Source organism: Homalodisca vitripennis, chromosome 7 (assembly GCF_021130785.1).
Source record: "Homalodisca vitripennis isolate AUS2020 chromosome 7, UT_GWSS_2.1, whole genome shotgun sequence".
In the NCBI taxonomy this organism is placed as follows: domain Eukaryota; kingdom Metazoa; phylum Arthropoda; class Insecta; order Hemiptera; family Cicadellidae; genus Homalodisca; species Homalodisca vitripennis.
The window spans coordinates 122,729,937-122,747,620 of NC_060213.1; the positions used below are offsets into that span (position 1 = coordinate 122,729,937).

The window sequence follows — 17,684 nt, forward strand, 5'->3', positions numbered from 1 at the left end:
CTCCCCACCCACGCACATTAAAAGAGTTATCCTTTCACGCTCACTAAGTGACATAACGGTAAATAAACAAATTAATAACCGATTTAAAACTTTTAATGAACTGAAAATTATTCCAAAATGCATAACTAAACCCGCTGAAAGCTTCAGTGCAACTGAACTGTTACCATCCAAAACAAAATACAGATAACAACGGTTGCAGTCAAAGTTCACTTGGGGGTCAAAGTTCACTCTTTGGGAAAACCCAAAGAGCTACTTTCACATTTCTAACAGTAGTTGTTTTATTGGTAATAATTATTGATTCCTGGCTTCGATTACTACATTGTCAGATGATGGGAGGGGAACATTTTGAACACTTACTTTGATCACAGGTACTTAAAAATTGTTCAATAGTTTTTAAAATTCAAACAGCTATAACTACTGATTGAATCCACCTTTTGAAGTCCGGTTTGCAGAATTGTACTCTGCTAAGTGAGACCTTTAATTTGATACCAAACTTGACCTATGCTGCTATTTAAGAATTTTTGCTGACTCCTTGTGGACTGTCCCCAAAGGGATTATCCGTCGGTAATTTGGGCAGTGTGTGCGTTACTATCACCAGTGAGCACGTGTGAACTTTGGTATTTTTTATATTGTGGTTCAAAAATTAAAAAGAGGTTCCAGACTTAATTGTAACCCTGTATATCTATAAGCTATATAATTTATATTTCAACAATAATCAATTTGTATTGATTATTGTTTAAATTAATGTAAATAATGTATTATGTAATTTGGAATTTTGTAAATTCTTGTTCTTAAATTATTTTTTAATCACGTTTATACTTTCTTCATATTGCTTTTCGTGGCGCATCTAAAACAATTCTTCCATTTTCAAAACACTAAAATACAAAATTTTGTGTTTAGTGGTAAGGTTATCATCACTTTCAACATTACCTTATCCTTTTTAATGTTTGACCATCTTACCAATTTCCCAAAATAAGAGTTTATTTTGATTTTACACGTATAAAGCGATATTACTCGAGATGGGACACTATCAAAATGTTAACTTATATACTGAGTGGTAATCATAGTACATTCTAAGATTTACTCTATTTTCATGTCATTCATATCAATAGTTATGTCTAATGTTTAATATAAATTAAATTTTTGAATACCTAACTGTTTAGGTTGAATCTCAATATGTTTTTATAACCATTTGGCTGAGTAAAATAGTTATTAACGAATGGTAATTAAATCAATTGAAAAGCCCGTTAATGAAAAATAAACAGAACATGAGTATGATTATCTTTAAAAACACAATTTTGATAACTGAGGTTAGGTGAAAGAGCTTTAGTTTTACAACACTATGCCATCTAAATATATTCTTGCTTTATTGTGAATGCCTCGACTTCCGCCTTCCTTTTTTACTCTCGTAATTATTAAAAATAAAAATAGTCCTATATAAATATAATGTACAATTATGATCATATTAATATAATGTAATTAGGTATATCATGTATTAATTCACTCATGACTGACGATGAAGGAAAAAGAAATTAATATCTTACTTATTTATTATTAGAACACCATGGCAATTTAAAAATATTTTAAGTCACTCCTTGCTGTATAAAATTCCAAATATACCCTGCCCGCATGAATTTTATTCTAGTAATTAGTTAATTGGTAGCTATTAATTAATTCGTGCTCGAGTCCTTGTTGAAAATCCAAATCTATTATAGTCACAATCCACAACTATTTAGTTCCTAACCGGATGACCCAAACATCTAAAAATATCCAGTTACGCACCGGTTGTGTTTACCTGTTATTGTTTGTCCTGGTACTATATAAGCCTAAGTGTCGGTACAGCCAGAGCAGTAGCAGTCTCCAGCCATCCATCATGCACTCCTCCGCCATCATCATCACACTCCTCGGCTGCGGCTGCTCGCCATCGCCCTGGCCCGCCCTCAGCAGGCTGTCCAGTACAGCATCCCCGTCCTCTCCAGGGTCCATCAGTCTGATGACCATGGCCAGTTCAGCTCACAGTAAGTTAGGAGTTTTAGTTTCTCAGAGATCAGATAAGATTAACCAGAATCGATGTTCTTGGTAATACACTACGGCCAATAGTAATTGTTGAAACTTGGGACGAAGTAGTGTCACTCTATTAAAAAGTTTTAGATACTTAATTTTTTCAATGTGTCTTTTTTCAGTCTCTTGAATATAATAGAAACACCAATTAGAAAAAAGGTGGGAACTGAAGTAAGAATGGAATTCAATATGATCCTGTTTAGGATTTTAGATTGTTCAAATAATTTAAACACAAACTTGAAATATAAAAAAAAATTAGGAACTGCAGTTTAGAATGGAATTCAATATGATCCTGTTTAGGATTTTAGATTGTTCAAATAATTTAAACACAAACTTGAAATATAAAAAAAAATTAGGAACTGCAGTTTAGAATGGAATTCAATATGTTCCTGTTTAGGATTTTAGATTGTTCAAATAATTTAAACACAAACTTGAAATATAGCAAAAAAATTAGGAACTGCAGTTTAGAATGGAATTCAATATGATCCTGTTTAGGATTTTAGATTGTTCAAATAATTTAAACACAAACTTGAAATATAACAAAAAATTAGGAACTGCAGTTTAGAATGGAATTTCAATAAGATCCTGTTTAGGATTTTAGATTGTTCAATATAATGGGAAAACAATGTTTGTATATTTTTAAAATTTTGAACAAAAAGAAGCGTTGTGTGAAGATATTGACTCTTACAGTACAATTGAAGGGTATTTGAATACATGTCATTCTATTATGCTAATTGCAGCTTGAAATAAAAATGTTTATTATTTGTTTTACTATTGCTTATCATGTCATAAGTCGATGTGTACTAGAATTTGGTAAGTCAATAGTTGTAGTTTCTCAACAGAAAAGAAATATCCGAATCGATGTTCTTCACGACCAAGAGTATTTGTTGAAACTCGGGACGAAGTTGAGTTACTCTGTTAAAAAGTTTTAGAAGCTTAAATTCATTGTTTTTTTAATTTTCATACACCAATGTGTCTTTTTTCAGTCTCTTGAATATAATTGAAACACCAATTTGAAATTTGAAAAAAATAGGAACTGAAGTATATAATGGAATTCATTGTAATCCATGTTTAGGATTTTGGATTGTTCAATATAATAGGAGGCAATCGATTAGTGTATATTTCTATAAAATGTCTCTCATTTCATAGCAAACGATCTTTATTTTAGAAAGTTTAATCAAACTTTACAGCATTGAAATTTTGAATCACCCCAAATTAATTTTCAGAGAAAAATACTTTTTTTTATATTTGCCCGTTTTTGAACAAAAAGAAGTGTGGTGTGAAGATATTGACGCCTACAGTACAATATAAGGGCAATTGAATTTATGTTATTGTATTATACTACTTGTAGATAGAAATAAGAATTTGTTATTATTTTTTTTACTATTGCTTCTTATGTCATAAGTCGGATGTGTACTTGAGTTTTGTTAACTATTGTAACCAAACTATAAATCGATGCAACATTTGTAAGTAATTAATTTATAAATTAGAATCTATGATTCAACGACCAGAAAACTTTTTACAAATAGCCTCAAAACGGCATGAAATAACATGATAAGACATCACGACAAATGTACAAACACCGCACATATCATAACCAGTTATAAAGCGCACAGATTTGAGTTAATCGTTTGCAAATGAGCCTGAAGCCCCTCGTTTGTTCAGCCCTGAGCCATCGTTATGGTGATCGTTGTTTGTCACCTCACCGTCGTTGCGACAATCAACATATATCGTTTATTCGATGAGCCCCGCAAAGTGATGCTGTTTTAAGCCATTAGGCAATTTGCACGTTCCATTTAAGTCTACGTTACGTCGCATATTGGCTTCATGGCCATTTACCGCACACAACGTCAGAGATTATATCATTCACTGTTACACTATTGTACTGTTTGCGGGTGAATATTTTATAGGAGAAGACTGTTTAGTTACCACCGTACATTGACCTAATTATTTTAAAATATAGCCATTATTTTTGTTGTTATGCCAAAAAGTTAGAAAGGTATTAAACAAATCTCGATGATCTATTAAGTTAAAATCATCCAACTAAAATAAGATTGGCTTTGGTTACTAATAATACAATCGTTATAAATTGAAGCAAGCACAGACTGTGCTTTGGAATAGCGAAACATTTGGCATTTATTGCTTTAAGCCCCATTAGAGTTGGTGTCGAGTAATGGAAGAAGCAAAGTTGCGAGTTCTTGCGACAATTCGGACCACCGACAGATTCGACTGCCGGGGGCGATCCTAACTAGCAGAGCAACTTTCACCGCATCTTCCCTTGAACGATCGATCTGCCACATTGTGGACCCGGACAATGCTATTTAGTGCACGTCAGGGGCGTAGTCTTGGGGGGTGATCCCAACTAGTGGGGCAAATTTCACCGCAACTTCCCTTGAACGATCGATCTGCCACATTGTACACCCGGACACTGCTACTTAGTGCACGTCAGGGGCGTAGTCTTGGGGGGTGATCCCAACTAGTGGGGCAACTTTCACCGCATCTTCCCTTGAACGATCGATCTGCCACATTGTGGACCCGGACACTGCTACTTAGGGCACGCCAGGGGCGTAGTCAGAGGGATTTTGGGATGTGGCCCCTTGATCCCAAAAACTTTAAATAATACGTTCCGTACAATGTAGTTGTAACATAAACATAAAACCTAAATGGTTTCCCTCGTTAGAAAGTATGGACATAAAACTCTTTTTTTTATCAAAGTTCCTAGTGGAACGAATCCTTTTTCATCAATCTGTTTGAAATTGTTATGTTATTACCGCTCGTACAAAATTAAAATAATATTTCATTCGTAAGACATAAGATAATTGATAGATGATATAGTATACACTTTTTAGTTCATTATACAGTTCCTTGGCTTAAGATGTTCAGATTAACTCAAAATCCTTTACTTTATTACATCATTTCTTAAGACCACTTAGTTTTACTCTTATTTTCAATGTTATTAAGGAATAAATCTTACGGAAACTCATTAGTGTTCATAATAACATTAATGTTAGTTTAACAGGAATAGATTTACTCCTGACAGTCAGATTGCTTTTGACATGCTAATTAACCAAAGTACTATCCTCACCCTTGATTACCAATTGAGAATGGCAGTCTTGCTGAGAACCATCATCAATCATATTATATCCCCATACACGAGAATTATTTCAAAGGTCCTTGTTTTTACTAACCTTGTAAGTGGTTTATAAAATACACTTGATACATTAGTATTCTAGAGTACGAAGTGTTTCCCTACGATTTAGGATACTAATGAGTGAACTGAATTTTTTCCACGCTATTAGTTAGGCACTATCCATATCAAGATTTACCACAAGATTATGCATTTTTATGACCGAATACATCATAGAACAAGGTAGTAGTACGTCATACTAAGTGTCGTGGAGCAGGCTTTGCTGAGGTTTCTTGCCAAGTTTCAAACCTATAGCTCATTTCATTCTCAAGATTTCCAAAACAATCGTATAGAAAAGAAAATGTTACATACTCTGGCAGAAAAAAAAGAAATTTTGTCAGTCTACTGAGTAATAGGCTTCAATAACGCTCAGCCAATAGTTGGACATGCACTATTACAGAACTCATTCTTGTGTATGTAGAAATGAAGCTCCATGTAAACTTCAAAGTGACCAAATAAAATGTGTGACATCTCAGAACGTGATACATTAAATTTGTTGTTCATTAAGTTAGGTTTCATACTAGTGCTTAAATAATAAAAGTCCCGATCAGCTACCAAGGGTACTAAAACGCAAGAGTGCGCTGAGATACAATCTTGTCACAGACTTTTAACATTGACTTTCCACTTTTTTCATTTTACTCTACAATTAAATGTCTCATGATTAAACCTCAGATGATTGTATACAGCGTGTACAATCACTGATTTATTCTAATATTTTCTCATTCCTATCACGGTTTCCCATAAGACCAATCAGTATTCGCTAACGCTCAGCCAAGTCCCGTGACCATGTGACATGTACCATAATCGGACTCAGTGTTCGTCATATTTAAATCATTCACAATTTATATACTCTGTAAGTCAGTTCGTGTTTGAAATATAAAGACTGGTAGTCAGATAGAAATTTAATTTGTCCAGTCCCTGGAATGAAAGGCTTCGCTAACGCTCAGCCAATTTGTTTTCCTTCGCAGGTACCAGTCCGCGGATGGCGCCACCGTGCAGGAGACCGGGTTCTTGAAGCCAACCAATGACAAGACCGACTACGTGCTTGCCAAGCAGGGTAGCTTCTCCTACACCTCCCCCGAGGGTGTACCAGTACAGGTGGTCTACACGGCGGACGAGTACGGATTCCACCCCACGGGCAACGTGCTTCCTGTCGGCCCAGCTGCCGTCCAGCCTACCTTCTAGTAGATCTAGTTACTCTGTAGTTATATGTGATAAATTAATTTGTTTTGTAACTGTATCGATATTTCTTCCCTCCTTTGTAGTCTAAACTAAAATAGAGGCCGGAATTCTGATAGTGTGACGTCACAAGACCTGACCAGTGAGAATGAGCGCTCAATCGACCGTATAATTGTTACAATCTTCTAGCTTTACTTGACACTTATCAGGCATAAATCAAAACATGGAAAAGGCTTATTGGAAAGGTTAAACAAAGAAAGACGTAGTAAATGGTTTGTAGCAGACAACTAATAACAGATGATTCGCGGTTATTATCAATCAGCTGTGGTAAATACGTGAGGAGTATATTGCCGAATGGACGGATATTGTGACATAGCGAGTGGTGGGAGGGGAGGGGGCAGACTCATGCAGTACTACTCACATAGTAATATCTCACTGATAAGAGTTAAAAGTAATATGATAGCTTAAGTTTTGGTTTGAGTAAACTGTTTTGTAATTATTCGTAGTAAGTTGTGCAAATATAGTGGGACCACTAGAATGAGTTCAGGAACAAAAATTAATGCACGACCAGGTCATTTTTGGAAAGTAGGACACTTATGTCTGTATGGACTAACTGACCTGCCCCGCAGAAATTTGGGCGTTGTGTCCTACAATGTACGTCACTCAATGATAAAAAAGTGACATTTAGAGTCTAAGTATTATCACCCTCCACCCTCCACAACTCATCACAAATCGGTAATTTAAATTTCCTACGGAATATTGGTTTCGACAAAAATATATTGTATGACTTTGCATTACATGGTTTCACTTATTGACAGTAAAATCTATTCTTGCAGGTTCTTTGTTTTTAAGGGACTACAGAATTTTTATTTCTTATAAATCCAAGAGCTGGAAGCCAATTTGCTTTGCTTAGGCAAACAGCTTGAATTTCCATGAAATGGATAGAAAAGAAAGAACAGTTGTGCTAGTCTTGGTGGTGAAAATGGAACTGTATAGAAAGGGTTAAAATATAAAACACTACTTTTTCTCAGTTCATGTGTTTTACATACGTAAAACCGATCACCAGTGACAAAAATAATAGTGATATCACTGTCAGAACACTAAAAATAGAGACTGAAATATCACTACTGCTCAATAGGCGGTCTAATTTATGCTTAGCAGACGTTGATTTTACATGTCTTTAAGTTGGTTTTAAACTAGTCAAGCTATTAATAATATGATTTGAGAAAAATTACCATTTCTGGTTTTGAACCCTTTTCCATACCTCCTTTTTCGACCATCCACCAAAATTAGCATAAATGATTATTAATTAATTTCTGAGATATATCCTATATCCATTTCAAGAAACCCGGTTTTGTACTTGTGCAATGCAAACTGGCTCTTGACACCTAAATTATTAATCACCTATTCCATCAAAACGTAAAAAATTCGTTTTTAAATATAGTACAAATTATAAAATAACAAATGACGTAATGAGTAAAATACGTTGTAAATAAATTGCAGGAAATTTCCTCGCGTAACCAAATATTGCACCAGAAATAAAAACATGAGAAAATTTCACAAATGACCGAAGTAGCTCTAAACTGCAGCATCTCGTAAGTTTAAACGTAAAACATAGCCCACCTCTCTCTGTCTTATCCTTGTAAGACTCTCTTGTCTCTGAAACAATTCCTTTCTACTTATCGCCATCCCAAGGTAGAGAAAATCTCTCTCTCTAGACAAGACTTAATCCGTTGTAAAACCTCCATTTAAGCTCGCTGTTTTTCAATGCCTCTGGTCGGCAATTCAATAAGAGCCGAGAGTAACTTTGCACTGTAAAAGTACAAAATCTGTGTTTTCTTAAAGTCACAGGAAGAGTTTTTTTTTCCCCAAGAAAGAAATTAATCGTTTGTCCTATTAATTATTGGTGGTGGTCGAAATGGGAAGGTATCAAAATGGGTAGAAATATTAAACGATAATTTTTAGACTCTATATTTTTAGGTTGATATACATAAATAATAGTTATTTCATTGTCAGACTATATAGAGTGACAGAAAGTTGCAACTTTAAGGCCATGTTTGTAGTTAGCTGACACTAATGTAACATTTATTTACTTGCCTAACAGTTTTTTTGTTCTCTTAGGACAAAAACAGAGATTTCACATGATCCTAAAAGGACCTTTGAGCTGCTTTCGGAATGACAAGATATTCTGGATGGGTAAGGTTGGGGGTAGGGGCCGCCTCCTGTCGAGATCCATGAGGAAGAATTTAGGGCACTAATCTCAGTCATGTCTCCTCGGAAGAAGGGGAAACCAGCTCTGAACCAGCCTCTCCAGTCAAAGCAGGCAAGGGAGTACACACACCCTTATGTCTAGTCTAACGAGAACCTTTGACTCTTAGTGAGCCCCACCAACTCCAAAAGTCATTTCCCGCAGAAGATAAACCTATAGAACTACACTTGCACCCCAGAATTTCGACATTTACGGTTATTGAAATCCCACTCCTAGACAACTATGAGTATAAGGTCAGATTGAAGTGACACATCGGTTTTTGCAGTGACCAGTGTGAATTCAACTGGAAGATATAAACCAGCCAGAAGTGATCCCTCCTGGGATGTGAAGTGCTTGTCGGTTAAATTTAAGGTTATCGAGTTAAGAAAATGATGATCTAAGAAAACTCGTAGTTTTAGTTTTTTTAACCTTCTAGATGCCTTCTTATTTTGACTTCCACAAAAAACAGTGCAGTTGATGATCAATTAATTTCTCAAGGGAATTTTCTCTCTTTCGATATAAATAAAGTTCTGTGCTTATACAAAGGACGTTGGCTGACAGCTCTTGGATGTTACTCCCAACATTACATTCATAAATGAGGAATTTCTCTTATTGAATATTTTGAGTGCATAGACTAAATGTGTATCACACAATTTAAGCAACAGCCTGACGATTGACGTAGGCTAGATGTACCCTTTCACTTTCACATTCCATAGAGATAAATATAACAGCCAGGAGAAAGTGGCTCAACTCAAGAGCAGGTCTTTGTGCTTTATGTCTTCAATACAAACTCGGACTCTGTGTTGAGTACTTTCACGACCAACAGTGTACTTGTAGAGTACTGTTCAATAAGGCTTAGATGCCAATCGCTTGGTAGACAAAGTTTGATTAGATAATTATTCTGCGTTTTGATTAAAGTGCTTGAGGCATTCTAAAACTGATCACTCATACAGGTAACTTGAATCATACAAGAATATTTCGTGAAGACCCAACGTACCGAAAGTATGTATAATACAATATAGTCTGAGAGTATTAACAGCAATGACTTCGAGGTTAATTTATTTAGTTACTGTCCCTTATGATGTATTTTCTGATGAAAGAGAGGATAAAAAATGTTTTGTAATTCCATGAGAAGTTTTGTACCTAGGTATATATTTTAATCAGGCCCAAAGAGTTATGGTTGAAAATAAGAATATCCGTTTTTACTCTATGTATACATGAATAGTGACAAGAGGGGGCGACATTTAAGTTCCTTAAGTAACAATTGATTAAACTACATATCTTAACTGTTATTAAATTTTCAAAAGGCGTTATTTATGGTGATTCCTAAGGTGTAAGTCGTTAAAAATATTCTTTCTACGGAGCTTCAATATACATACGCTATTGAACTCCCCATTATTATTTTCAGCTTTTTTCACTCGTGCCTGATTAGAAAATTAGCCAAATGTCATACCTTAGATGACTATAACTACTTTTGAAGTGATGGAAAACCTTTTTCTGTATTTTTGTATTTTTAGAAGTTGCCTGAAATGGTTAAAATAAAAAAAAGTATTCCAACAAAAAACCAATTGAAACGCCTTAATTGAGGAAACATCTTCAAATAAGTTACACGAATTTTTCCGTTTTCACGTAAAGGCCACTTCATACGCATCGAAAAAATGGGTTGCTGAGATGGTTTCATTATCCTGTATCTAAAATAAATTAAATACATTTTTTACATTTCAGGAATTCACTTCATCCTTTGGCCGATTTTTTATCTCTTTCTTAGTGAATTCAAAAAGAATTTTAATTGAACAATGTTAGTTTCATTTTACTCCATTTTGTGACTATCTTATGTAAATATTTGTTTGAATTTTATGATCCAATTACATTACTCAAGTTATGCAGAATCGTGGATGGACAGAAGGAATTGTAATTTCCTACCTAATAGGTAGACTCCGCTTTACACAAAGGACTGCATTCGGCAGGAAAATCAGTTCTCACGGTAAGCCAAACCTTTTTTCCTCTTTAATCTCTTAATATCATACACATCCTGGATCATGTCGACAAACGTGTTGTCGTACTTGAGGACATCCTTCTCTTCGATAGGGTTGGGGTAGCCGATGTGTCTGTACTTCCTGACCCACCGGACCATCAGGTGGCAGGAGTAGTAGGTCTTCCAGTCCCGCCATCGTCTAAGGTAGATGAGCCTGCGGATGTCGTAGGTCCCTAGGAGGTCTGGCAGGGAGTGCACTAGGTAGGGTCGCTCCCTCAGGACCCTACCTGGCTGCTGACCCGCGTTATAGTACCAGTCCCCTGGTCTGTAGTCCTGGAATAACAATTTCTTCAATGAAGGGCTCTTGGGTTTGAAAAGTCTCTAGTGCGTACTTGAATTATGACCGCAATAAAAGCTTTAACTCTTTGTCACGTTTTTTGTTTGAGGTTTGTTACTGAATATAGAGAACTTTCAAGGATAACAAGATTGTGAACATTTGCCATAGTTATATGTTAAAAAACTTTAAACATCTGTTTCGAGGATTGAAATCCATCCTCCACCAGGTACAAACATTTTCTAGATATCTAGTTTGTTTTTGAGGATGAAAGGATTGTGAAGGAAACAGGATTTTCCGGACATTTGCCATCGTTCAGTGATACAAAAGAATCAGTAGCACTACGTTTCGGGATCTGCAATCTTTTCTGCGGTTAAATAACTAACCTAACACATAATTACAACTAATTAACCACCATAATAAACATAGTTTGTAACTATGCGTTAGGTTAGTTATTTACCTGAAAAAGAGATCAGATTGCAGATCTCGAAACGTAGTATTACTGATTTTTTTATCACTAAACGATGGCAAATGTCCGGAAAGTTATCTAGATTGTACGATTATTTATGTATTATCATATAAAAAGCATAGCATACTAGGAATATCGCTATCGTAGTCTTTGTTATCATTATTTACGTACAAATTTACATAAAACTTAAAACAAATTTCTCGTTAAAAAAATTGTATTAAAAGTTATATGCTACACATTTGAAAATAAACTATCGATGAGTGCACTGTCCTTAAGATGATAATGTAAAACAACCTCAGGAATTGTAAAGTGTCAAATAATCGACAAACAGCGCCAAAATCAAGAGCAGTAAAGAATTTACTAATGTTATTGAGTTGATAGTGCGGTAGTTATCAGGAGATAACGGAGTCGAGCAGCGATATCTTATCTGTCAAAACACTGGGTAGCTCGAGAACATTTCTATATCTGTACTACTTGTTAAGTTTTATCTTATCTTTGTATTTTACCAGATCCTTTGCAGTAGTGGCTCTTAACTCTGTTGTATAATCTTTATGTACATTTAACCTGGAATTTCCTTAATGTTGAAGATTCATTAATGTTTTGGATGCTGTTTAATTTATATTTTGTGTAACAAGTAAAAAATATTCGTTACAACTGTGTTGACTTTTGAACAAATTGATGGTCGGAATTATTTAATAGTCTGTCTCGAAATAATTTTTACCTTGTAACCATCTTGCCACTCCTTCAGCAGGCGAGCGTCCTTATGCGCCAGGACGACTTGGTTCATCATAGGCTTGCCGGGTCTGTACGCTACCACCATCTCGTATCTTCTGAGGTCATCCATGTTTCTGATCAGGTAAGAGTCGTTGTCCACGTAGATCCCACCGTACTTCCGCATCACAATGAGTCTTGCCACGTCACCCCCATGGAAGCCGGCCCACGCAGGGTTCAGAGGCTGGCCAAACACCTCCTTGGGCAAATCCATCTTCTTGATCACCAAGACCTTTGATCGTAACATTGGTTAAAAAGAGCTCCGCTTGAACGACAGCAAATCTTTAACATTTATCTTTGTGTAGATATAAAACTTAAATTAAATCTATGGACACATATTTAAAAACAATATATTGCGTTCAATTACTTTCTAGAAATGTCATTAAATTGTAAATCTAAGTAATTTCACATTAAAAAAATAAAACAATTTAGTGTTAACATTTCAAGGCAAATAAAAAAAACTCCGTCATAATTCTTAATTGTATATCTCGTATTGTTAGGCATGTCTTAAGTTTTACAATCATAACACACACAAATTTAAAATTGTAATGAATTTAAAGTCATTTATTACCTGCCTATATGAAAAAATGCATCAGTAAAAGTTAATACAATATTTTTATGTAATTGCTTACTACAAATTTAGTGTGGTGACAGTAATATGGTTGGTTATTGGTTTAAACAGTTGAAAAATATTTTCATATTTGTCTATATTGTTGAGCTAGTTTTGAGGTTAAATTTACAGTTAAAAGTACAATATTGTGTTTCTTCACTATATGCGAGGAGATCGAGACTCTTTTTATCATTTATTGTTAAGAAGGTTTTTTTTAATATGTTGATAAACACCGATGTCACCATGACACCATAAATGTGATCAAAACAATCTCAATAAATAAAAAAATTGGGCAAACACGTGCGTACACTAGTTTAATTAATTTTAGTTCTTTATCTAGTGAGAATTTCCAATATATTTTCTTTCTTTAATTTCCAATAACCTTACGACAGAGCTAGGTTTGGGATTAAAGTGCGTGTATTGTGTATTAATCTGGTTTCTTTGAATTTTTATCTCAAAGTCTCGATTTAGTGCTTGTTGCTACGTATTCCTGTATAGATTTGTCAACAATCTTCAATGGGTGTTGCTGTTTCATAATACTTAGACGTCCATGAACCCTTACTCTTTTCCAAGAGATGGGTGCTCTCTAGATATACTTTACTTTACAACCTTTTCCTACATTTCTAATAGCGACCGTTCCTGTGCCTGAGGATGGTAAAAAGCAAAAGCCCCAGTAGGTTTCAATTCTGGTTGGTTTATACCTTGCAGTTGAACCTACACTGGTACAGAAACCGATGTATCACTTAAATCTAGGCAACCTTATGGATTTCCAGGAGCAGCACATCACTATCTGCAAATTTCGAGATTCTAGCGTGTAAGGGTAGATAAATAGATTTACTTTAGTGCTGGAGACGACTTTGGAGTTGGTTAAGGGCTGATTGTAGCCTAGACATAGGGGCGTGCCTACCATTGCCTGCTTTCACTGAAGAGGCTAGTACAGAAGAGGCTTCCTCTTCTTCCAAGGAGATATTAATGAGATTAATGCCCAAAACCCTTCCTCATGGAACTCGACCGGAGGTGACCCTTACTTATTCAGAATATCCTGTCACTGCGGAAACAGTGAAAGTGTCCTTTTAGGAGCTTCTTGTCCTAAGAGTTTTGATCTCTTGTAAAAAGGAACTGTTCGTCATTTTCCCCACTAACCTCTTTAAACCCAGGCGTGTTGATCAGTACCTCCCAGTACTTCCCGTAGAACTCCGGCACGTCCGTGTGAATGAAGAGCTTCTCCGGCCTCTGGTGCTTGAACGCTGCCAGGACGCAGATCATGTGGATAAAGTTGAAGGTGGCGTATTGGAACTTGAGGAAGTGCACATAGTTCGGAATGATGTAGTGACCATCAGCTGTGCCGGTCTCATTGTTGAATCCTGTGAAGTCCAAGGTTTTCTCCCAGTCTGGGATGTTTCTACCTGGACGCTCTTCCGTCCCAGATCTTAGGGGTGCGAGAGTCCTGTTAGAACTGACACATTCGTAAGTCTTCTCCAGGAACACGCTGAGGAGTCCAAGTTGCACGATTATAACCACGCTGACGATGGCCAAAGAGCGGGCACCGAACAGAAGTACTTTCCTTGTCATTTTTGTCAGTTTTCTGGGCTCATCTTATGTCTGGTATTGCAGTCACTGTGTCATCTGTAATCAGAAAAGACTCTGTTATAATAACCTTTCCACCAGATCGTTGAATTTAGCTGAAGCTCACATTCCTCTAAGTGCAGCGTCTGAATCTGACGGAGTCACAAACTTGGCTCCTGGAGTTTGGAGTCACGTTTGTCTGAAGAGTTCCAAAAAACGTCGGGGACAAAGAGGCTCAAATTACTCTACATCATTATATCGAGTGTAATATAGGTAAGTAGGTTATTATCTCATCAAGGTGCACAATTGAGTGCACTACGATGTTTTAGACAACAGCGGATTCCAGGAGTCAATTCTGAAACAGCGTCAGCTTCTAGCTACACTAAGGGAAAAGTGAGCTGAAGCTAACTAAACTCAAAATTCATACTCATTTAAACCTTCCCACTGTAACTACGTTATATATGGCGTTATTCTCCATTAATTACTTTAAACACTAGATAACTCAGTGGTTTTACTCTTATACTAAAGTGTTGAGGTTGAAGTTTTGTTGATTTCTTTATATTTATATGAACATATTCTATTTCTTAATACAGAGAGATAAGCCTACTTGTCTGCTTAATATACTTACTAGTTTAATATTTCACAATATAAGATAAAAATAATGTATTTGTAACGTTTTTCTAACCGGTTATTTTTATGTTTCAAAATACACTCTTAAATTATATTTACAAACAAGAATCATGAATAAAAGAATAAAGTCTATGTAATTTTATGTGTATTTCAAAGTGATAAAACAAATATTAATAATAAGTTAGCTTGTTAAGCTTATTTATAAATTGAATCAACTTTTATGTTATTTAATACGGTTCATTGATAATAAGACAAATTACATGATGCTATCTTAGCATCAAATATAGCCAATTCTTAAACACTGTAACCTAGAAGTTTATATTGCATGTTTCTCAATTTGACAGATCTTTTCCAATAAATAACAAAGAATTTTACCAAGAGAATATATTTAATTTTTAATAAATTGTCTTAAAACGACTAGTATATTTTATTTTTATGATCAGTGGAGATAATGAGAACACTTCTTCACCTAAATATTACTAAATGTTAATAGATACTAAATATAAATATTTAAAGAATTTTCCAATTGCTCCAAGAGTCTACTTCTTCACCTATTACATATTTTGTAAGCTGGGTCTGTCTCTGATGTCGAAACGGTGTATAGATTGCATTTTGAGCTCCTTCATAGCTTAAACGGACAAGCCTCCAGATTCCAGGAGTCAAGTCTGTGTTAGCGTCATATTCCAGACGCTACACTAAGAGGAAGGTGGACTGGAGCTAAATTCATTCATACATTTAAATGTGTTATACTCTCAAATGCCACGCAAGTTTGTGGCCCAACAATCTGTGATAAGTTAAGCCACGTTGACAAGTTAATGCTCTCAAGCCAGCTGTGAACCGGGATTAAATGCTGGGTATTCTGGGAAGAAGCCTATCGTGCCACTAAGCCAATTAAAGCCTCTTGTATGTTTGGTATAAAATGGAAACCGAGAGTTGAGGAAACGTACTAAATATCTGGTAAGACCAAGTTATGTAACATCAAAGTATTATGTTGTGATAATTTGATTTTTTATATCTTCATATAAGCCAGCAAGGTATGTAAACATGGAAATTAGTTATTTAATAGTTAATTTACTAACGAACTATTAGCACTGCAATTTATTTTAACATAATTGCTTTCGACCTGACATATATTGGCAGTTGGATATAGACGTAATGCTGGTTTCCAAAGCAACTTTATAATGTCCTCGATTAATCATTGCTTTGTATTCTGTAAACTTAAAAAAAAGTAAAAAACGGTAATGAGTTTCTAACAGCGATACAATCTGAGTAAAAGATGCAATGAAAATAAAACCAAAGCTCTATAACAAGATTTCGGACATTTGCCACCGTTATAAGTTACAAAAGGTATAGCACAACATTTCTAGGATTGAAATCTATCCTCTTCATCAAGTCTGGAGACGTTTTTGTAACATATAACGATTTGAAATATCCGAAATCCTGTTATCCTTTCAAACCTTTAATCGTCAATAACAAAGAAAACTCTATAGTGCTACTATGCGGATTTCATCTAGTTGTAACACTGATCATAGCTTAGTAATAGATAAACTAGTAATAATTAAAGGTGTTACAAAAATATTCAACTGCTTTAGAATCATTACCACATTCTTATAGGTTTAAATACTCCTTATTTTCTTTCTGAAGTGGTTTTTAACTGATATGCCAAATACTAAAAAAAAACATATATACAAACATACCAGTGAGTTTTAAAATGAACTAATATTTAATAACGAAAATAGTCTAAACGATATAGAATCAACGGAAATGTTTTATGTTACGAATAGTAAACAGAAATAATTGGAAAATGTAGTAGTAAGCTGAAATGTTTTATTTTCACAATTAAAGTTAAATTCAGTAAAACAAGGTTTTATTGAAACCTAAATAAGTTTAAAATATTTCAGTAACGATATAGTGTGTATGATTTATACTGTAATTGTCCAGTATTTACTCTTCATGAAACCACATAATAATATTCCTTTGCTTTTTAATTTCATTAATAATATATCAATATAGTAATATAAGTTTCATTAGTATAATAATATATAAATATTGAGTATTAGATGGTTCGTGAAAAGTTATTCTTTACTCCCACAAATTCTCAAGTAATTGGAATAAATACTAGATTCAAAGCCCCCCCCCAATCTTAAGATCTAGATACGTCACTGGTGAATAATAATATTAATCTAACCAGCACTGAAAAAGTCTTGCCAATGTCTAAACTTATTACACTCAATTTACGTAAATATATTTTTTACTCTAAGAACCAAGGGTATAATATATTACCTTGAACGTGTACGTGTATTTATATCCGTTAATCCAATCCCAGCTGTTGCACAAAACCATTTGGATAGAAAAACCCTGATTCGTAATTGTATCATAACATTGTGATAATGTGAACAATATGATAGTTTTGAGAGATGTTTTCAATGAATTGTTATCATTCCTTATCGGTTCTGTCAAAATGCACTTGATTGTGTCCATCAATGTCTGGGATTTCCCGAGAAATCTGCCCAAATTTACCAAATCTTGAGAAATATAAATATTTTGTACATCCCCATCAAATTATATTGCACAGTAGTAGCAACTTAGGAATTATAGTATACAATCTAGTATAACATTGTATACTCAAATTTCTTCTGATGTTTTACGAGTGA

At 34.8% G+C, this 17,684-nt stretch overlaps 2 protein-coding genes across 2 annotated transcripts; one reads left to right on the top strand and one right to left on the bottom strand.

The window, feature by feature from the left end:
- The first annotated feature begins 1,873 nt into the window (after window positions 1–1,873).
- On the top strand, window positions 1,874–6,437 carry LOC124366871 (endocuticle structural glycoprotein SgAbd-1-like). Its single transcript, XM_046823471.1, has 2 exons — window positions 1,874–2,022; window positions 6,217–6,437. Exons 1-2 carry the CDS (start codon window positions 1,874–1,876, stop codon window positions 6,431–6,433), a joined length of 366 nt encoding a protein of 121 aa, XP_046679427.1. The 3' UTR covers window positions 6,434–6,437.
- A 4,193-nt stretch (window positions 6,438–10,630) lies between these two features.
- Window positions 10,631–17,467, bottom strand: LOC124366252. Its single transcript, XM_046822649.1, has 4 exons — window positions 17,314–17,467; window positions 13,978–14,460; window positions 12,175–12,456; window positions 10,631–10,983 (listed from the first exon to the last, which is right to left on the bottom strand). Exons 2-4 carry the CDS (start codon window positions 14,404–14,406, stop codon window positions 10,648–10,650), a joined length of 1,047 nt encoding a protein of 348 aa, XP_046678605.1. The 5' UTR covers window positions 14,407–14,460; window positions 17,314–17,467; the 3' UTR covers window positions 10,631–10,647.
- Window positions 17,468–17,684: the final 217 nt, after the last annotated feature.

Bases quoted from the DNA above. Each gene is read 5' to 3' on its own strand.
- LOC124366871 (XM_046823471.1), top strand. From the start codon at position 1,874: ATGCACTCCTCCGCCATCATCATCACACTCCTCGGCTGCGGCTGCTCG. The intron at 2,023-6,216 runs GTTAGGAGTTTT...TTTCCTTCGCAG, and splicing joins GCCAGTTCAGCTCACAGTAA to GTACCAGTCCGCGGATGGCG.
- LOC124366252 (XM_046822649.1), bottom strand. From the start codon at position 14,406: ATGACAAGGAAAGTACTTCTGTTCGGTGCCCGCTCTTTGGCCATCGTC. The intron at 12,457-13,977 runs GTTAGTGGGGAA...TTACGATCAAAG, and splicing joins ACACGCCTGGGTTTAAAGAG to GTCTTGGTGATCAAGAAGAT. The intron at 10,984-12,174 runs GTAAAAATTATT...TTGTTATTCCAG, and splicing joins AGTGGCAAGATGGTTACAAG to GACTACAGACCAGGGGACTG.